This window comes from Alligator mississippiensis, chromosome 2 (genome assembly GCF_030867095.1).
Source record: "Alligator mississippiensis isolate rAllMis1 chromosome 2, rAllMis1, whole genome shotgun sequence".
In the NCBI taxonomy this organism is placed as follows: domain Eukaryota; kingdom Metazoa; phylum Chordata; order Crocodylia; family Alligatoridae; genus Alligator; species Alligator mississippiensis.
The window spans coordinates 116,749,676-116,771,955 of NC_081825.1; the positions used below are offsets into that span (position 1 = coordinate 116,749,676).

The 22,280-nt window shown below is 41.3% G+C and overlaps 1 protein-coding gene across 2 annotated transcripts in view; it reads right to left on the bottom strand.

The window, feature by feature from the left end:
- The window catches only part of ANKRD50 (ankyrin repeat domain containing 50), a 62,639-nt gene that overhangs the window by 39,165 nt on the left and 1,194 nt on the right, over positions 1 to 22,280 (bottom strand). Inside the window, exon 2 of one of the 2 annotated variants that reach the window (XM_006265926.3) lies at positions 20,983 to 22,248. In XM_006265926.3, coding sequence (XP_006265988.3) covers positions 20,983 to 21,461 — 479 coding nt within the window. In that variant the 5' untranslated portion in view covers positions 21,462 to 22,248. Of the gene's footprint in view, positions 1 to 20,982; positions 22,255 to 22,280 lie in introns of both variants that reach the window. The other variant, XM_014596216.3, reaches the window with a different exon arrangement.

Genomic DNA, 22,280 nt, shown 5'->3' on the forward strand with positions numbered 1-22,280 from the left:
TGATCAAATTGCTTAGAACTACATCTGTAATGCATGTAGGCATCTAATTCTCATTGAAATCAAGGAGCTGTCAGGATAAATTTTACAGCAAAATGTTCAACGCACTGCTGTGCTGAGGGCCATATAATGCCAAATGCTCAGGTTTTTTTCAAAACAGATAGAGAGTCACAGTCTCTCAGATATGAAAATAAAACCAAACAAAAAAACCCCAGTAAGACAAATTGTAACAACAGATTCTTCGGGTGCCAAAATATTAACTTCCTTGTTTCTTTTGTAGAGAGGTCTCCACTAATTAGTCTTGCAGAAGAAGAAATAAAACCTAGCAAAATACTATTACTAGTGTTACTGTATTAATTTTGTTTGTTATCTCAGTACTTAGAAAACAGAGTAGAGCTGAGACAGAGGTAGAGCTGAGAGACAGAGAGAGAGAGAGAGAGAGAGAGAGAAAAGGTACAAACTGAAAGACAAGATAGCTACTAGGACAAGCACATGATTGGCAAAAAGACAATAACCAAGAATGTTTTCTATGCAAATAAGTAGGGTGGATACCATAGTAGATAGACCAGGAGTGGGCATAATGCAGCCCGTGGTCCAGATGCAGCCCACCAGACCATTCTATCCGGCCCGCTGGGCCCCTAAAAAATGTAGAAAATTAATATTCATCTACCCCTGGCAGCCTGTAATGCGGCCCTCGATGGCTTGCCAAAACTCAGTAAGTGGCCTTCCTCCCAAAATAATTGCTCGCCCCTGAGATAGACCCTGAATGATGCAGCAGCCAGCCAGCCTAAGCAGCAGCTAGCTTGGTTGTCATAGTTTGGACTAGTTGTTCAGGAAACACAACTACTTTGGCTACAATAAGCCACCACCAAATTGACCAAGTCTCCGAATCAAACAGGCCCCATCCTGTTACCAGCTCCTGCAAGGCAGGACGGGTGATCCCCGCTGGCCCCCATTGTCCCATGCTACACTGAGAAGGGGCCTCTGCCACGAGTCTCAATTCCCCTCCCGATCTCCCAACCCAATCAATGGCTGCCCCACTGGGCCCCAGCACTTTTTTTTTTTTAAACCCCACACTTACTGGGTGCTGCCAGGTATGGGGGGCAATCCCCACTGCCCTGAGCTGCATGGGAGGCTCTGCCACAAGCCCCCAGAAGCCCCGACAGCCATTGCAGCATCTGGTGAGTGCAGGGCATTTTTTTTTAAGTGTTGGGACACTGGGGCTGGGCAGGGCAGCTATTAACAGGGCTAGGAGAGCAGACAGGGTATGGGGGCTCATGGCAGAGCCCCCACATAGCGCGGGGCAGTTGGGATCAGCTCCCCACCTGGCAGGAACCAGTGAGTGAGGGACTTTTTTTTTTTTTTTTTTTTTTAAAGAACTGGGACGCTGGTGCCAGACAGGGCAGCCATTGACGGGGCTGGGAGAGCGGGCGGAGGTCGGGGGACACTCAGGGTGGCAGGGAAGCAGACAAGGGATGCGGCCTGGCAGGGGTCCTCTCATGGTCCCCTGCCTCCTCCACCAACCCCCCCAATCCTCTACTTACTGGCTCGGAGTTCGGGTTCAGCTCCCTGCGGCAGCAAGCAGGGACTGCTCGAGTCTCTCAATCTCTCCAAAGCTTTTCTGAATTGATTCGGAGAGCTTCGAATAGATTCAGATCTTTTTACTGGTCTCCCAATTCAATTCAGAGATTCAGCCACCGATGAGGGGCCAAATCTCCTCCGAATTGAATCAGCACCCGAAGCTTCACATAGCCCTACTAAACACGTTAATTAAGGGATACACTTAGCAGGTATGTTAATAGTGGGCTTACAAGAGTAAAACAATACAACTTTGACAACTCTACTCATAATGCTTACAATACTGAACATCTAACTGAGTATGGGGAAATGTGTTCATGTGTCAGCTTCATGATCTCCTCCACAATAAGTGTGTTTGCGGCTGTGGCTACTTCACTAGGGGAAAGGTTCTACAGTTTTCAAAACAGTTATGCGTATTTGTACCTCATTATGAATCTTATGTAGTTATTGGCACCAAAGAGGATATCTTTACACAGACTGATTATAGTGATAACTTAGGTTATTGATTAGGTTAGTAGTTAGGTTACTGATTACAACAAAAGCTTCAGTGGTTAGATATAAGGAACCAGAAAAGTTCTAGCACTACATAAAACCATTTTCTCAAAGCAGTGGAAAGCATTGACAATACAAGTAATTAGCAACTGTACTAAGGAAGTTCCAAGAACCTGGGAGGCAGGGTCTGATTCAGCCATCATTCAGATATCTTTCTGCTCTGTTCCACATCAAGAACACATGAATATTATTCCAATGCCTTATTTTGGCACACTATACAACACTGAAGTTCCATCTTTCTTAAAAACTACAAAGATAACTTCATAAAAAGAGCAAAACTCCAACTCCAACCTAACAGATCTGACTACTTTAGCTGGAGCCACTTGCAGTGTCATCCACAACCCATTTGAAATGTACAACCTCAGTGGCCATGTTCTTAGATAGCTCCCGAGCAACCTATGTAAGTGTACAAATTATTTCTAATGATATATTCTCATTAGTAGTGAATTTATAGAAATACTAATGGGAAATCCATTTTCCAAGGGCTCCAGTGAATGACATGGAAAGCATGTTGTGGTGTAGTAGCTGAGGGGAATATTTCACAAATGATATTATCTATTAGGAAGGAGACAAGCAAAAAGAAGATGAAGATATAACCATAAAGTCAAAAAGATGATGATGAAAACATGACTCAAAGCTAAACTGTAGCTAATACTCTTCACACTTGTTAGAGGACTGGAGGTTGCCTGTCTTCATAGATTTATACGCAAGAAGTCTGTTTTGTGTAGTGCGATGTATACTGCACTATAACTAATCTATTACTTTGGTTTCCAATTCTTTCCTAGAAAAGTCCAATAACATTGATTATGTGCCACAAACAATTATCCTTCTTGCAGTTAATACAACAGCAATTTATACTCAAGCTAATAATGGGTTAGAGTACAGTGGGGGGCAAACTTTTTACCAGGCATGCCATTATCCCTCAGTGTTACTTTGAGGCCCTTCTTCTGCCCAACCTACTATTATGTTTTCCTACATCCTGCCCTGTGCTCCCTGCCCAGTCTGCTGCTCTGCTTTCTGCCCTATCTGCCTCTGTGCTTCCTTTCCTCTCCCCAATCTGTCATATGCCACACACAGAGGCTGGCCTATGCCACGCAGGCTGCAGGTTGGCCACCCCTGGTTTAGTCTTTTTTTTTCCACTAATTTTTTACTACATTTTTTTAAGAGCAGTCCTAGGAGATGTTCAAGAAAGAAAAGCATAGCATGAAGGCATCAAAAGCAGCAAATATTTTCCAAAAGATTATACGATTAAAACCAGAATTTCAACTCTTATGTCAATAAGCAATTACATTTCCTGCACTGCCCATTTCTGTTTCTATTAAACTAGGGTAATAACCTTCTTTGCAAAGTTCTTTGAAATATATGCATGAAAGACAGCATACAGGCAAGGTATTATTAACACAGTAATAAAAGTTGACAAATCAGGTTTCATTTTTACATATAAATGAAAGTGTAAAATTGAAAGTTAGTTTTACATTATTTAAGTAACCAAATGTGCTACAAAATTTTATTCCCCCTTTTATTCTCCTTTGTTAATTAGCCGGTCACTTTCAACATGTGCAATCAATCTTCATTCATAGTCAAGTAGAGCTTTCTTCTGTGAAGAACGTTAGTTGAACACACATTAACCTGAATCCATGTTTCTCTAGGTTTAAACTTTTTAGGTTATTGGTTTATTCTACTGCTTTGAATACTGTCTGTTGGGAATCATTAGTATTTTCTTCTCGGGTCAAATACTGACCACAGCAAACAGAATAACAGGTCAGTAGGACAGTGGGCTGCTAGATAAGAACACTCTTGACAGAAAATGAGTAAGACATATGACTAATGGGTTGGCAATCTCAAACTACTTTATTAGCCTTGTTGATGCATTTGATTTTGGGAGGGGGAAAAAAAACCTGATAGAGAACACAGAGAGGAAGAAGTGGTAGTAACTCCGAAGGTATTTCTTCATGGCAGGGAAGATGACAGGACTTTTGTCCTTATGTAGAACACTGAAATAAAACTTTTCGCATGTGTGGATCTGGATTTCCCAAGCTGAAGATGAGAGGAAATCTGTTAAAAATTTACCTCATCATCAGTTGTATACTTAAGATACGGCAATGCAAGTAAAGAGGAAAAGGCACGTGCATGCGTGTGTGTGCGCGTAAAACCTTGTTTCTCCAAGCCAAAGTGAATGACTATAAAGATTAAAACAGCAGCCTCTTACTCTTAAGTCTTTACATTCCATTTCTTCTCTTCTTTTTTTTTTTTATGGTCCAGTGATTATTTTTTCTCTTCACTGCTCTTTTTTCCACCAGGTATACTTCATAAGAAGGTTTTGTTAACTTCCCACACATCCTTTTACAAAAGTTATTTTAAAAACCAAACAAAAACCCCACTACATACACATTGTGTAAGACCATCGCCATGTGCGCTAGCTACTGCTATCTTGCAGCAAGCACATGTTTCGCTTTGGTATCCATTTGTAGCTTTATATTTAGTAAGATCCGTTTTTTGCATCAGCTGTGATAGAGCACAAAGTACCTTGTATTATGTTATTTCTAGTGCAATCTACAGGAAGAATGGTTTGTGGATGTGGGTCTGACAGGAATAAGAAGGGGAGGTGTATTTCTCAATAAAAAAATCAATTAGAAGAGAAAATAAATACAAAAAAAAAAAACAAAAAACCCCAAAATAGATCTGAAAGTAACAACAGACCTTGAACTTAGATCAGTGTTACAGAGCAAGTGGCAGCACAGTTAAATGTTGCTGCTAACGCAACTAAAGTCAAACTGTTGCATACTACTGCATAAATTATCCAAACACTTTTATCCTATTACATGCCCAACAGTGTCCTTGTACTAGTCAAGGCTAGTACAAAAACATACCTGTTATCACCAGCACCACCACTCCTCACCCCCAGGCAACACCCTTTGTAATTTTAAGGCAATTTACTGGGAAAGTTTCTTACTTCCCATGGACTTTATCAGCTCCTGCTATTGCAGGGTTTTTTGTTTTTGTTTTTAGCAACTGTAAGTTACAATAGTGGAGATAAAAAAAAAAGAAAGAAAAAAGTAACTTCAGTGGCACAATTTAATACAAAGTTCCACTTACTACATGACATCCATTTTACTAAAAACTACATAACTACATAAAAACTCTTTCCTGATTATCTCCTAGGACAGAGGTTCCCAACCCCCAGGACTGGAAGTCCGAAAGTGGCTGCTGGTCCGCAGTATGCTGAACTGGAAGTCTAGAAGTGACCAGCATACTGCGGACTGGCAGCCAACCCTTTTTTATACTCAGTTGGCTGCCGGTCTGCAGTATGCCAGTCGCTTCCAGTCTGTAGTATGCTAGTCTGCATTTTGTCAGTCCGCGGTCACTTCTAGTCCTCAGTTTACTGGTACGCAGTCTAAAAAGGTTGGGAACCACTATCCTAAGACACTTTTTTGTATGGCCGCATAAAAAAAATGTGTTGTCAATATATTTATGCTCTCATCCCTGTTGGACAAGTTATAATATGGCTGGATTTAACCATCTATTACAAAAAGAAAAAGCTTCAGGACAGAAGTCCAGTCTCTAATCCCCTTCCCATCAGTTTAAGTTATACTTGCTGCCTAGCATCACTTTTATGACACCTATCTACCTACCTCAAATGTTTTCTATTCCTAAATGTCCAACCAGTTCAAGTTAAACCTAAGTAAAACTCTCTTCTCCTGCACCTTCTCCTCTAGCACTGAAACAGCCACTATCCTCTCCATCACCACAACTCACAAGCATGGAATATAACCAATTTCTATTCTATGCATCTCTCTCAGCAAAGCCTGATGTTGTACAGAGGAAAGGATACAAAAAACATGAGTAGCGCTTCCTTGTTCCCCCTTTTGTTCTATTCTCCAATCCATTCACAATCCAGAAACTGAAATCAATCCAAAATGCTTCCTGCTCAAGCCACACAATTTCACCTCCTTTATTACAGCCTCCAGAAACCTTCAGTCATTTATCAGTGTGAACCGAAATAGTTAGTCGTTTCCAATGCTGCATGTCTACACACCTGCACACTGTCCCGAGCCTATACATTGTTTTAGACTTGCCCCTTTGACTCCACTGATAAGGTAAATTACATTCCTTTCTTTGTTACTGCTGCTTTTCAGGCTTTCCTCCATGGTCTTCACCCTGTATGCTCTTATTGCAGTGTGCCAGGAACCCACTCTCTGAACCAACTTCCTTTAAAATACTTCAAAAGGTCCATCCTCTCTACCCATAAAAAACAAATTACAGTGGTGGTTGGGTTTTCATAAATTTCCTCCTTATCCCTTCACATTTGTTTTATAGCAGTAATGATTCTGACAGAAAGTGTCTTGGTAAATTAAAAACAATTAACAGCTACTCTTAGGTACAGCATGGCATGTTTCTTATTATATGGTCATTACACACATTAGGACCTGTGCAGGGTCCACTTTCATTTGCAGCTGATGTTGAAACGCTAGCTTTTCCCAGCATGCTATGCATTTGTTGACATAGTCACATCATAGAAGTCTGCTCCTGATATAAATAAGATTTTTAAACAGTCACTGGTCTCAGTTTATTTTATTAAAAGAACAGTGAGCTTAAATGTTAGCACATGCTAGAAATATGTCGAGAGGAAGTGGAAATTTTAAATCAGAACCACTAAAATCACTTCCATCGTATGATTTTCACTTGCATGATTAGGCACCTGAAGAGCAAGCCATACGAGGAAAGGCTTACAGATACAGGACTGTTCAGCCTAGAAAAAAAAGAAAGACTTTGGCAGGATTTGGTGGCAGCTTACAGATATATCAGGGGTGAGCATCAGGGGCTAGGCAAACAACTGTTCACCAAAGCACCCCAAGGGAAAACCAGGAGCAACGTCATGAACTCCTAGAAGAAAGTTTCAGACTGGATAAAAGGAAAAACTTATTCACGGTTCGTGTGACCAGACTGGAATAGACTCCCAGTGGGGGTGGTGCAGACACCTACCCTGGAGATCTTCAGGAGGAGACTGGATGCCCACCTTGCTGAGGTTATTTGACCCCACCCCAACAGTCTTTCCTGCCCAGAGCAGGGGACCTGGACCTGATGATCTCACGAGGTCCTTTCCAGCCCTAAACTTTTGTGAATTTATGAATCTTAAAGCTAAGTGACATATCAAGAATGCTAATTTGTTTTTTCCCATGTTTCTAATCACTGACAAATAAATGGATCATAAGTAAGGTATCAAAAAACACCAACATATATGCTGGTCTAGTTTGTAAAAACTGTTGAACTTCTATGAAATATGTCACAGGACAACCTGGAAGGTTTTATTGCAGAAAAAGGATGAGACACAAAAATATTAAGCGTCTACAAAAAGATATGAAAAAAGCCTACAACTTGTCATTAAAATTCCCTAAGGTAGTGATTCTCAACCACGGTGTCACAGCACGCTGGAGTTCCAACCAGATACTTTGAAGGGTGGGGTGGAGATATGCAGATAAGCACAGACTTAGGTTTGTCCCCAAGGAGATTAGCACTGCAATGTATAAACTGGTTTTTGAAATTGGGTGACAATTCACTGAAGTTATGCAGAGTGCCCCAAGTTCAAAAAGACTTAGAACTGCAGCCCTAAGGGAAACTCTGAGAGCAACTGAAACTGAACAGACGAAAACTTTATAGGGCATTATGGTCACCGCATGTACAATGCTTCAATAGCTTACATAAAAAGAAGCATGTGATTGGCTCCCCTAAAAACTCACTGCTGTTACATGACCCAGGCATTTTACAGGTTCTCTGAGAAAAGCTTCAAAGAAAAAAAAAAATACCACTAAGTTCTTATACGTTTTTACAATAGTTATTTCCTTCTAGTCTAGAATACTGATTTGGAGCATGGAAATACAGTAGTCTTTAAACAAAAAACTCACCAGTTTTTGTGGAAAATAAAACCCTAACATATGGTACATGACTGTGACATTTGTCAGGCTGCGAGTGAATACAAACTAAATTTCATTAGAGTAGAGCAGGGGTCGCCAACATTTCAGCAGTGTCAAAAACACCTGCAACATCGACTTGTAAAATGCTGGCATGCCAGGAGGTGGATGCATGCACGCTTCAAGGCAGACAGCAGGGAAGGGGAACAGGGCTTCATTGCCACAACAAGGATCAGGCCCCTTGTGGCTCCCCTGCCATTAACCTTGAGGCACACGTGTCAAGCAAAATGCTTCTGCCGACTTAGGTTCACCAGAAAACCCTGATACAGGCAGAGAAGCACATGACATCTTCCTGGTAGAGAAGCTCTATAGTAAGCCAAGGCAGCACCAACAGTGGTTCTCAACCAGCGGTGCTGCCAAATTAAAAGTTGGAGGGATGCCTTGCCTACAAATGGCTGAAAGCCACTGCATTAGAGAGAGAGAAAGAACAATAATAAGAACTAAAATATGAGCTGCATATGGAACATGCAGTTTGGCCTGACTCAGAAATATGATTAATTGTTTGTGCTGGTTCTTAGCAGTGTAAAGACTGTCTACCCTCTCACTTGTGTTGGCATTATTTTCAGCCTGAATTCTAGTCTTGTATTATTTGGGGGGTTTTAATAAAGGATGTTTACCTGAGAACAGCAATACTCACCTAAAGACTAGGGATCAAATACTGAGCTACTTACTGCAAGCCTCAGGAAGCTTTTTATTACTTCATGTAAATAACTAATACAGTCAATTCTGTTAAAGCACACACAAAACCTTTAAGTATGATAATCTACTTGAACTCCTGCAATATGTTAAAAACTGGAAGCAGCTAGGCATTTAAAACACTGAACGGCATTTAAGTATTATTAAATGCCCCACCATGAGCTTTCTCCCCAGTGCACAAGCAACCCTGGCCCAGGATAGGCAGCAGCTTATCTCCAGCTCTGGCCCCAGGCTAAGCTGCCAGCTGTCCCAGGTCAGTACTCAAATCTAAAATGTGGCTTCCCCTGAACCCTTCATGTTGTTTGGAGGGAGGAAGGCGGGGAAAAAGGATAAAATCTTATTTTGCTTGTTAGCAAATAGTTACGTTAGTTCAAAGAAAAATGCCGCCAGCAGCACCTTAAAACCCTACCCCTTTTGATGACTTAGAACAGGGGTCTGAAATACAGTCTGCAGGCCACATGCTGCCCACAGAGCCAGGAGGGCTTCTGCTGCATTTTAGGGGGGAAGAGAGGTGGCAGTGGCTGTTGCTCCACAGGTATGCTTGGAAACAGCCTGTGCTCAGAGCTAAGCTCCGCTAAAGCAGCCCCCAATGCAAAATGTTGCAGATCCGTGACTTAGAAACTAAATTCTGGGTCACAGGGAGTTACCTGGACTGAATTTAATAGCCTCAAACCTCTGGGTGTGAAGTACCTAAACTCATTCCTCTTGATACAGAGGCAAGGTATTGGCAGTGCAAGGGGCTGATTTTGGGGTGTGAGCTTTATCCTTACCAGCTGTGGAAGTTTCATCATTTTTATCCCTAGCACAACATGGACCAGAAATCTAAACCCAGTTTGCCTCCACCCCTAGTCCTCATGACTGGGTTCAAGTTATGCTCCTTCTATTTAGCTAAAGGATCTTGAATTTTTTTTTTGCACAATGACACAATGTTAGGGGGTGGAGGGCAGAGAGTATCTAACCAGAGAACCTCTACAGCCCTACTCACCTAGCTAGAGAGACTCTCTTAGCAAAAAAAGTACATTTGAGTTCGAATCTGTCTGGCTTGTGTATAAAACCCAAGTTTTCCCCTCTTGGGCAAGTGCTGGAGCCACTGAGTTACGTATACACAGGGCTTTCAGATTATGACTATTTCCTTTTAAAGCCCCATTTTTAAGCGGGCGAGACTGTCATGCTTTGCTTTAACAAGGATCTCAGTCTTCTCTGTGATAGGTATACTCCAAATACATCTTACCACAGCAGACCCCTTAGGGGACTGAGGAAAGAAAGTTGCTAGATCCTGAATCGGCTTACGTACGAGATAAGCAACAAGCTGCTCAGCCCTGCCAACAAGGAAGCAGTTCCAAGCATGTGCCGAAGCAGAACTTACAGGTATTGAAGTTTCTATTGGTAATGTTCCCTGGGGACTTGGGGTTTTTCAGGACTGTATTCTTGGGTGGGACTTAAATACAAGTTCTATTTTAAGCAACACTAACATAATTGCCTATGTGTATGTACAGCCGTATTTATGGACTCCTCTACTTGAATTTGAAAGGCTGTTTTAAATAGCACTTGTGTGTTCAGAACTTTCATAAAAAGTAGGAAAGTCAAATTAATCTTGCTCAATCTGTTTCACTGCTGCTATTTAGAAGCTGGGAGGCTCAGCAAATCTGACAAGAACCATATCAATATCACACTTTTTCTGTTTGGAGAGTTATAGTCATGCACTAGGGCTATTCACTGAGGAAGAACCAAAAGAATTAAACACCTGAAAGCAAGGGAAATTTTATAAAAAGCACTTTCCAGTACTTAGGAGATAACAGTCATCATGAGACTTGGATAAGAAGAGAAAGGATGAAAAAAATTCAGGTTGAATGAGTGAGAGTACAGGTTTCCCTTGCTTTATGATGTACATGCATTCCTGGAAAACAGTGCATAACTCAAATTTGCATAAAGGGAACTCACTTTACAATGTAACGAATGTTCGAAGACCTTGACTGTACTCACCCCCAGGCCCATTTCTACCACTTTTACAAGACAATTTTGGTACTCACCAACTGCAGATAGTACACACAAGCACAGGGCACTATTATAATGGGGATGGCAACAACAGAAACATGTCGCAGACAATGAGCGAGGAGCACAGATCCACACAGGAGACTATTTTGGTGCATGACACTCCCACAATGCACTGCACAAAGCAGCTGACTGCGGGCTTCTACCACTCCAATCACATAAGAGTGAATTTAGCTTCTTTATAATTAATTCTTGGTATAAAAAGGGTCATTCCCATAAGAGCGAATTTGCACACAGAAAACCCGCATAAAGTGAGGGAAACTTGTAACTTAAGAGATTAATATGGAAGATAACTAAGTACAATACAAAGAAAACACTGCTGGAGAACCCAGCATCATCTCCATTCCCAAAAGTCTTGGTTAAGCTGCATCCATCACATCTTCTATATATAAGCTACTATTAACTCCCTCATCTCCCACTAATTTCCAAGAGGGAAAGTCCTCCATTCAATCTGGTTCTCCAAAATAAATAAATAAATAAATCCTGACTCCCATGTACCACCCTTACCCCCATAAGTAATTAATAATGGGTATTTCCACAGCTGTCAAAGAACTCAGACATCAATAAAACTGTCAAGAATCACATGTTTCATGCTTGTGTCAGCTGTGACCAGCAGCAGAAGCACATGCAGAACCCAGGATATGAAGAAAGATAAAATACCAAACATTCACTTCACTACTTTAACAGCACCTAAAATAAATCAAAGGAAAGATTCTTCCCTCAGCAGCTAGTGACAGAGCTTCAGACACGTACTAGCCAAAGACTAATGTGAAAGTTCAGGAAGCAAGAACTAGAAATTGGACTCATGAGAGGAAAATCAATTACTGCCTCAATGGCACAGATGTACTACAATCACTAGTTCAGAAATAAAATATCTAGTTTATGTTTTTGCACACTACTAGCAAGGTGCTTCCAGAAAGGGAAAATATTAAACCACTGCAAAGAAAGCTAAGCTAATTAACTGCTTGATAATTTGCACAATCTATGAAAATTCTAATAAGTACTATATGCTTCAAAGTGTGTGCCAGGACCTCTAAAAAGAGCATCTTTGTCATAGTTCTCATTTGAAGAGCTGTACATTAAAGAGTTCATATATATAAAACCCTTTCCTTCATTTATTTTTAATGTGTGCTTTTGCCAGACAAATAGTAGTAAGAAACAAAAGGATTCCAAATTTATTTTCTCTCAGTGACTTCCTCATCACATTCTCTCAATAAGGTAGGTGTTTTTCCACAAGGACAGACCTGCAAAGTCAACTGGAAACTAAGTCAGAGCTTATTCTCACCACTGAAAGAAAGTATAAGTTATATAATAAACATTCTCAAATTGCAACTGGGCTAAGGATACACCACCTGGAGGGGTTGAAGGAGCAGGAAAACAGGTTCTCGCTCTCCAGCTGTGTAGAGACCCAACACATCAGGAGAAAAGCAGAAAGATATCTGCTCCCCTCTCCCCCCAAAAAACTTTGTTGTCAGTATAAATAATCAGCTATGACTGAAATGCACACAAGGCAAAGATTTCTGATTCACCAGAAGATCCCCACACTCTGCAAATGTTTATGGAAGTTGTTCCACTCAATACAGTTACCTTTGTGGGGAAACTTACTTTTATCTTGCTGCATACTTGCAGGCACAAGTTTTTGGATGGCAACATGAGCACAGAGGGTACTGTCCTTTCCTGCTACACAAAGCAATGATACCCCAATACTCCAAAAGGTGTTCATTCCCTAATATTCAAGATAAATGCACTTTACACCTGAAGCCAACACAAAACCTAAAGTGATTTACTATGCCTTCATGTCAAAAAACTAGTGTACTTGTCACTCCATCTATACATTTGAAGTTACTCTGCTTTGCCACTGACATTTTTCCATTTAAAGTGTAAAGATGATGTACAGTGTATGCTTTTCAAGACTGTAAAAAGGCTATGCACCCCAATACATACGACTACTATAGTGCAATACATAAGACTGTTAGTGATGATGTTTTAGCAGCCCCAAACTAATTCAGCATTTTGGGGCAAGTCTCAGACCAGGGGTGTCAAGCATATGGCTACTGGAGCCCTGTTATCTGGCCCCAAGTGCTGCCCCTGAGTCTGAATTGACCTGGGCTGCCCCCATGGGCAGGGGCCAAGACACGTCATATGTAGCATCCATTCTGGCTGCTCCGAGAACTACGCCATATATGGCACCCACCCGAGGGTCTCCAAGATGTGCACTGCACGTGACACCTGCTCCAGCTGGTCCAGGACCAGCACTGCACATGGCACCCAGAGGCATGGGTTCTGGATGGGTTCTTGGATCGGCCAGAGTAGATGCTGTGGACACTGTATCTGGCATGGTGGGGAGACAGAGGAGAATCTAGGATCATGGGCCTAATCTGGCCCATGGACTGGACTTGGGTCACCCATCTAACCCACAGGGCCAGATAGGTTTGATGCCCTTGCCTTAGATGCCCTGAAAATGATGGGAGCTAATCAGTTTTAGGGATGCTAATACCACAGCACTAAAACTGCCTTGTATTTAAAGAGTACTGCTTACAGTGCTGTAGTAGTGGCTCAAAAGGGACTGGCTCTACTCATTTTCAAGATTTTAACAGCAGCCCTGACAGCTGCTTCTCCTTCATTGTTACTGGTACAATTAAACAAAGATGACAATTTAGTTACAACTTGTATGCATTTAACACAACTACAATTTGATTGCATGCAGGGTAGGCACTGGGACTGGAAAATACTATATACTTAGGAGGTTTATGCACTTCATGAATGCCTCCCAGGTGACTTGAACAAAGCACTCACAGTTCCCATCTTCAAGAATGGGAAGAAGGAGGATCCAGGGAACTACAGACCAATCAGTCTGACCTCTACACCTGGAAAGATCATGGAACAAGTCTTCAATAAATCCAATGTGAAGCACCTGGAGAAGTAGGTGACTAGGAACTGCCAGTATGGATTCATCAAGAGCAAGTCATGCCTGACCAATCTGATTTCCTTCTATGATAAGACGACAGGCTCAGCATAGTGAATACAGTACATTTTGACTTTAGCAAGGCTTTTGACACGGTCTCCCGTGACATTCTCTTTAACAAAGTAAAGAAAGACTAGACTAAAGTACATAACTGGTGGCATCAATATAGTGAGTAGTCCTCAACGGCTCAATGTCTACTTGGGAGAAGGCATCAACTGGAGTTCCACCAAAGGTCTGTCCAGGGTCCAGTATTGTTCAGCATCTGCATTAATGACTTCGATGATGGGATTGAGTGCATGCTTAACAAATCTGTAGATAACACCAAATTGGGCAGAACTGCATACATTCCAGAAGGTAGGGTTATTATCCAGTATGACCTTGGATAGACTGGAGAAATGCTCCACAATCAACCAGATGAAATTCAGCAAGGACAAGTGTAAAGTTCTGCACTTGGGACGAAATAACGGCATGCACAAATGCAGACTGGGAAATGACTGGCTTGGTTGCAATACTGCAGAGAACGACCTGGGGGTTACAGTGGCCTGTAAGCTGAATATTAACAAACAGCATGCTTGTTCCAAAAAGCCAACAGCATCATGGGTTGTATTAACAGGAGTATCATTTGCAAATCAAGGGAAGCTATTATTCTGCTCTATTTAGCACTGGGGAGGCCCCACCTGGAGTACTGTGTCCAGCTTTGGGCCCCAAACTTCAAGGACGTGGAGAGTTTGGAAAGTATCCCACGCAAGACAAAGATGATCATGGGCCAGGGAAACAGATTGACAAGGACAGGCTGAAAGAACTAGAATTATTTAGCCTGGAAAAGAGAAGACTGAGGGGGAGTTGGTAATAGGCTTCATGTAACTAATTGAAGGGTGATTATATAAAGGATGGAGATAGCACTATTCTTTGTGGCTGTAGGGGACAGGACTAAGAGCAAGAGCCTCAAGATGAAGAAGGGGAAATTTAGGCTATAGATTAGGAGAAACTTTCTAACTATGAAGGTGATCAGGTAGACAGGCTACCTAGAGGAATTGTGGAATCTCCATCCTTGAAAACTTTCAAAAACAGTTAGACACTTTGCTGGGATGGTTTAGTAAGGGAAGATCCTGCTGCCTCAAGCAGAGGACTGGACCAGATTGACCTTCTGAGGTTCCTTCCAGCCCTACTTTTCTCTGACCCTATGCAGATAATCAAAGCTTGTTATAATGTAAATAGGAATACTGGGGCTGAAACTGTGTTATACATAATCCCCTTAATGGCCAGTATGTGTAGTGTAAATAGAGTACACTAGAGTTATTATGTGCTGCCTTTGTGTATCTGGAGACAAATGATAGCTTTATGAAATACTATTTTGTGTCATCAACAGCAGGAAAAAAAGAGTTCTAATGTTTTCCCCCACAACCTATTCCACGCTCTAAAAAGTTTTGGAGTAGGTAGGTTTCTCTCTTCTGCAAACTAGCTATTACCTTTAAAAAAAAAAAAAAGCAAAACCACCCCCTATTTTTCAAGTTTCCTTGAGTCAGGGAGAAGAGAAGCTGCATCTGTCACAGAATCAGAAGTTATGTTCTATAAACCACCTCAACTAGACTGACCCAGTTAACGACAAAAAAACTAATCCTTTTCATTAAACTGTACTTCCATTAGATGCTTTCATTGAACAGTCACTTCAGACAAATAAACCAACAGCAGCCCTACACATTCAGCAAAGATGACAACACATCAGCCAAAGGAATTTCCACATAGCTTGGGACACCATAGACTCAGTGTCCAGCACCACTTCTCTTGCTGGCTTCTAGATTCAGATTTATAGAATAGAAATTTAAACTAAACTTAATTTAAAAGAAGCCAGGATTCCTAGTCTCTTCTTTCAAGCTTAGGAACTTTCTCTTTGGCTACACAACAGTAGGCTCTAAGACATGGCTGCAGAAGAGTTAATAGTTTGCCACAGTTCCAAAGGTCTTAATTCAAGTCCTGCTAGACACGCTGAAGACTGCTCCAGTCAACCTACTGTTAAGGGGTGCCTGATCATTCAGGCTAGATACTCAAAACAGAGGATGTGCTAGCAACCTCTCTACATTTTGTACAGCCAGATAAAGCAAGGGTGTCAAAAACAAAGCCTGTGCGCTGGATCCGGCCCACTGGTGGGGTGGGGGAGGTAGGGGGTCCATGGCTTCCCTGGACCCCAAGAGACATGGCCACCTGTGGAAGGCCCCTGGACCTCTGCAAATTGCCCACCCCTGGCAGTTGCCATTACCTCCACAGATCTAATCCAGGAAGAGCCCCTGCAGTCTAGATCTGGCTCACAGACCAAGAAGCTGTTAGGCTGAGGCAGACTTCTGCTTTGATTTGTCCGAATAACTGACACACATCTACTCTGTACATTCCACCTCAAAGGAAAATTCAGCATGATCCCTGATTTGGTACAAATATTTTCTGTTCTGGCTGAAATCAGAAGTCCACATTCAAACACTTCTTTCTTACACAAAACTGTTGTTGGAATCAATAGGGGTGAACTAAGGGCATGTGTAGACAAAACGGGGGCCCTGAATTGAAGTGGTGGGTTTTAAAAAACACTGCTTCAATCTACAGCTGTTTAAACCCGCTTGTCGTGCACACACCCCACTGACTTACCTGCTTCTCCGGTGAGGAGGGGAGGGCAAGCTGCCAGCAGGCAGAGTGGTCCCTGGGCTGTGGGAAGGTAGCTGGTGCTTCCCTCCGTTCCAGCTGTGCCCCCCACCCCGGCAGCATCTGCCTGCAGCCACCCGGCTCGGGTGGTTCCAGGGGGCACCGCAGTTGTGGAGGGAAGCACTAGGCCGGGGGGAGAAAAAAAAAAAGATCAGGCTCACTGCTTCTCTTGGGAGGAGCTGCTTTCCCAGGCTGCTGTCAGGCCGCCTGCAGGGCTTCCTGCAGAGCCATAGAGTGTTTTAGTTTGCCGTGCCTCAAGTCATTTAAGGTGCATTACACCACTGAGTTTCCTACCGTGGCTGGAATTAATGCACAATATGCCGCTGAGGCGTACACACGCTGACACCATTAAAGCGGTGCAAAAGCATTTAGCCTGCTTTAAAGTGTCGTGCATACACTCCTCCCGTTTTGTCTACATACGGGCAAAGAGAACAGAAAGACAGAGCCACAAGAGTTTGATATTTTTTTAAAAGAAGTATGAAGTAAAATGAGATAAATTCAACAGGGGGTGGCAGGGACCAAAACTTTTTACCTCGTTTCTGTATGACTTTGTATCAATACTACTTAAAGCTTATATTCTGTTTTGGCTTTTGCAGTTGCAGGATTTTTTACAGGACAACCTCCTTCAAAAACTGAACTCTGCAACACAACCTTAAATTTATACAGAGGTAGTAGCTACACCAGAGTATTTAAGGAATATTTATCTCAAATTTAACTTCAGTTCTCCAATTTAAGTTAAAAGTATTGTCTGCCACCTATGTACTACCTAAAATACCTAAAAGCATCTGCTATTTTCCCCAGCACTAAACAGAAATGAAGTCTAATCCTGTACTTACAGCACTTGTGTAGCATAGCCACTGCCAGTGGAAAACGTGCCCAACACAGTCACCCATCCATGCTACAGTGTCTTACTATTTGACCTATAGAGCCCATATTGAAGCCCAGGTCATGTCCTTAAGTGTTCAAAACAAAAATAAAAAGTCAAGTAAGGAAACTAATTCATGACAGCTAAAGAAGTCTATAAAATGCAGACCTGCGAGTCTACCAATACTATTGCCACCCAGGTCATGACAGCCATTCTAACAATTGTCACAGGAGGAAATGAACTCACCTATTTAAAATATGATCTACAGGATAATAAATCTGCATCAGAGACTAGAAAAAAAAAAAATCAAGGTAAACTTGCTTTCTCTGGCCACTATGCATTTCTTACCAGATTTACTTTATTTATTTATTTATTTTTAAGGTTCCCTCTTGTTCCTTTCGGTTTCCAAGATTTCCAGTAAATGTATTATTAATTCTTTACTCACTTTCCACTTTAAATGTGATCTGCACCTTTAGTCACTTTCTACTTTAATTCTAATCTGCACCATTAATTTCAAAGAATAAGTTTTTTTTACCTTCTTCTAGAAACAAGGAAATCCCATGTAAGATTACATCTCCACCTAGGTACTTCCTGTTTGAAATACTTTGAGCTTTCACTTCTACTTTGCTGACATAATTTTGTCAGTGTCATATTGCTCTTGTTGGCACCAGCAGAAGAACACAAGATGGGAGGTGTTTTGTGACAGGGAGACAGCCAGAAGTTAAATAGGAGAGTCTGGGAACTCCAGCATAAGTAGATAGGCCAGCTGTCCTGGAAGTCTAGTTGCAGGGCAAGAAACTCAAGTACTCAGAACAAGAACTTCAACTGCCATCATATTCATTACATAAAAGCAGTGTCGTTTGTAACAAAGCACAGTGGCTTAAAAGTACCCTAAAATCATTGCTTTAGGAACCAATATTATTTCAGAGATTAACATTTTGTGGAATGGGTTGTTTTTTTTGGTTGGTTGGTTGGTTGGGGGGGGGGGGGAAAGAGGGGAAGGTGGAAGGAGATTCTTATAAACATTAAACTGAAGAATTAGCTTGATTTCATTGGCGGAGTAGGGGCTGTATATATACCTGAAGTGACATTAGTAAACTCAGGCTGAATTATGACACTTGAAAGATTTCTTTTTTTCCTTTTTGGCAAATAGAAAGCTGTTTATAAACTGGCCTTTCACTACAGAGAGAACTTTCTCCTCCTTCACTCTGCCAATAGATAAAAACAAGGGCAGATAAAGGTATCAGTATAAAGCTTGTTCTGATTTATAAATAGAAGATTTTTGCTTTAAAATACAGAACTTTTGACCGTTTTGCATATGAATATCCACCCCACCCCAGTCTGCCTACTGCAACATATTGATGGTTTCGGTGGTTATTGTCCACTTTCTGGCAGATACAAACAGAAATGCAACAGTATTAGGAGTGATAAGGATTATTCATTTGACATTACCACATACCAGGATACATGCATACATAAACTAGACAGATACAGCTACAGCACGATCAGTAACATGAGCACTTCAGAACGATGAAAAATATTTAACATAAACATAATTTAGCATTCTTGTTAAACATGTATTCCACGTTTTGGTGTCTTTAATTAAATCCATCTATTAATCTATACATGAAATGTACTCTACAACACTTTCACAGACTCGCAAGATCTGGGTACACAATGAAAATAGCAGCTGTTTCTCTTCCGTTAGGTCTATTTTTTCACTAAAGGCCAGTAGCCTCTGATAGGACACTAAAAGCTTACAGAAATAACTAATTATTAGAATGGCTGCTTAAAGTAAGTCAAAGCCAATGTTAATGAGAGCCAGTACCACTCCAGATTGTGACTTACTACACTTTTCATATTTTGCTGTTGAATTTACCTTGGGTCCTTTCTCCTAGAGTCCTCAATTTTTGCAGAAATACTGTCATATTTCAAGCAGCAAACCAGTTCAGGTTTCTAAGAAATCAATGGAGAACACAAACATTTTCTAACTGTATTCTTCCACCTGACTTGAGACAACCTGGCTGCATAAAGTTCAGTTTCCAAATCCATCAGTTGTACAGTTTACAAGTATTTAATTAATTCCTCCAAATTTTTAATCATTGCAAAAACAGGTTCTGCACATTTTTAAATTAGTCTGATTGCTGAAAACTGTCACCGCTTTCATCTGCAAACAGTAAAACTAGCATATATTCTCATGTTTTTCTACTTTCAGCTTTCTCATGGGGTGGGGACCATCAAGTTGGTACTTGTGAAAGGTGTTGGTTTTAAACAATGGGAAGACTCACATCCTATTTATTCACCAGGCAAGAACAAGACAGTTACTGCCACTGAAAGCTTCCTTCACTTCAACTTGCCAATGTGTGATCTGATCAGGTACTGCGGCACAGTTGCAGTCCATTTAACCAGCCCCCCTTCCAGAGTAGAAACAGCAAGGAATGGGGGGAAATGGATATTTTTGTAACCCACAAAAACTACAGAAAGAGACTTGCTCAGGGCACTGAAGAGAAATAACTTAGCTATTATTGTCCTGTGAAAGTGTCATAACAATGACCTCAGTGTAAAAATCCCAGAATTAAAGAGTGGTATTGAGTCAACCTTGCCTTTATTGTGATATCCTTCGTTTTCACTGGTTAAATCAGCCACACCAGGAAAAAAAAATCCAGCATTCACTGCTGTGGTTAAGAATGCATATGTAATTTCTTTTAAGGATCCTTGTTTATAGAACATTTACGTTCACATATATTAGTATTCCTAGCACTGATTTAAAAAAAAAAAAAAAAGAAAAAAAAAAAAAAGGTTTTCAAGAGTAATTTAAAAAGCTTTAAGATAACAGTTGGGAGCAGTTTAGTGCATTTAGGAGCACCGATAACAGAAGTTAACAGAGCACAACTAAAGTGGGTTTCTACTTGCACAGTTCACCAATTCATTTCTTATGACATTGTTAAGGAAAAATGCAGGCATTAAGTTATTTATTCCTTCAAAGTATAGAGTCTCTCTATTTTTTTTTCCCTGAGCAAAACCTGAAGGGGGGAAAAACAGCTATTCCCAATTAAGTTACTGTACCACCTGATCTCTAAAATATATCAGTTACACAAATTACACATTTGCAGGTTGTGCTAGGAGTACTGAGCATTAGAAGAAGGTGTTAACTTTAAAAATAGCATTTTCCTACCTGGGTCTTTTGAATACCCGATAGAAATTTCATATCAAATCCAAATACCCTTTATTTTCTAGCCAAAAATCCTGTCTTCAGAGGAAGTGCAGGACTCATGCAGTAAGCAGGTCATTATGTAAAGGCCACAAGAGCCAACAGTTTGACTGTTTTAAACTCTGAAAGCAACTTTCTTTGATATATTTAAAAGCAGTCATTAATTACAATTCAGGATAAGCATGGATAGTGAATTAGGTTTAATTTTGTCTAGAAGTAGCTATTTATTATGCCAACCATAACAAAAACTTAGGTTTTTCATAATACTTTTGAAAGTCATGACAATAAGCCATGAAGATCAGCAAACCATGATACTAAAAGAAAATTGTATTTTACCAGTCTGTAAAGTGCTGTGGCCTCTTTGGATGCAAGGCTATCATATAAACAAAAGCTGGTTTTTATTTTTTACCTTTTAAATGCTTCAGCAGGGTTCCTCTCACATTCCCCAGGCTGCAAGAGACTTTGAATTGCAGGATCTCTTAGTTTGTCCTCATATCCCTGAATGAGTCCACTCCGGCAGATCTGTTTAACTAAGCCTCTAATAAACCCACCAACACACAGCGTGTCAGAGTCTTGGGCCCTGCAGAAGTGGAAGGCTAGAGCCTGGCGATGTAAGCCTCTTTGTAAGCTTGCAGGTGAACTTGGCCACAATAACTCAGTGCAGAGGGCTGTCTTTCCACTACCAGGCCCTCCTACCAACAGCACACCCCAGGCAACTCCTTTCCCAGAGCCAACGCCAACATTATTCCCAGAATTTGCCACAAGAGATAGTTTGTTGGCAGCACTGTTGCTGCAGTTAGCTTTCTCCTGGAGGCAGTGCTGAAGCTTGTGGAAAACCCACTCCCTACAGTAAAACTGCTTTCCCTGCAGCAAACTGGTTTGAGCCATTTTCTAGACAGTCTTCCTGGTACCCGTCATAAACAGCAATATACCTTCAGCATCTTCAGTGACAGATGTAACAATTCATCTTATATACAAATACATCTGTTGTGTGGAACTGGTCATAGAGCAAGATGTTCAGTTAACCTTTCTTGCAGGTTAGCATCTACGCAGGGTGATAGGTATCATTCCATGCAAATGAATGTTTGTGATGACCATGCAACATATGACAGTTCAACTGGTTGTATTGTGAAGTAATGCCTGGTACCCAGGCTCTGTAACACTTCTCATATAGCTCAAAAGGTTATACAACTCCACGATTATATCTGCAGTTTACATAGTTGTGTGTGTTCCCGGTATACAGAGGAGACAATACATCTGGGAAAATTGAGAGAAAGCCAATTTTTCTGTGTACACTAAGTGTCTCTCAAATCCAGGCATTAATCTTTCTGGATTTACATCCAGACAAAGCTGTCCACAGGAAAACTGTACCTTCTGGGAATTTGGTACAGAAGCATTCTTCTTCCGAGTCTCCAATTTATGTTGCAAACATGTGGCTCTGTTTTGCTTGCTGAGAAACGGTTCAGTTTCAACGGTAAGCCTTGCAGCCTTCATACATCTGGGCAACTGCCAACTAAGTGCTTCACATGACGATTTCTTAGGCAGAGGAGAAGCTGGGAAAACATTAACACTTTCTCCCTGGGAGTCACCGGTCCAGTGCTTCCTTCAGGATCCTGGAGAACCGGCTCCCAGGCATTGTGATCAGGAGCTGTCAAGCAGCCGACAACCTCTTCTCCTACAGCTCCGAATAAAGAAAAAAAGAGGGGT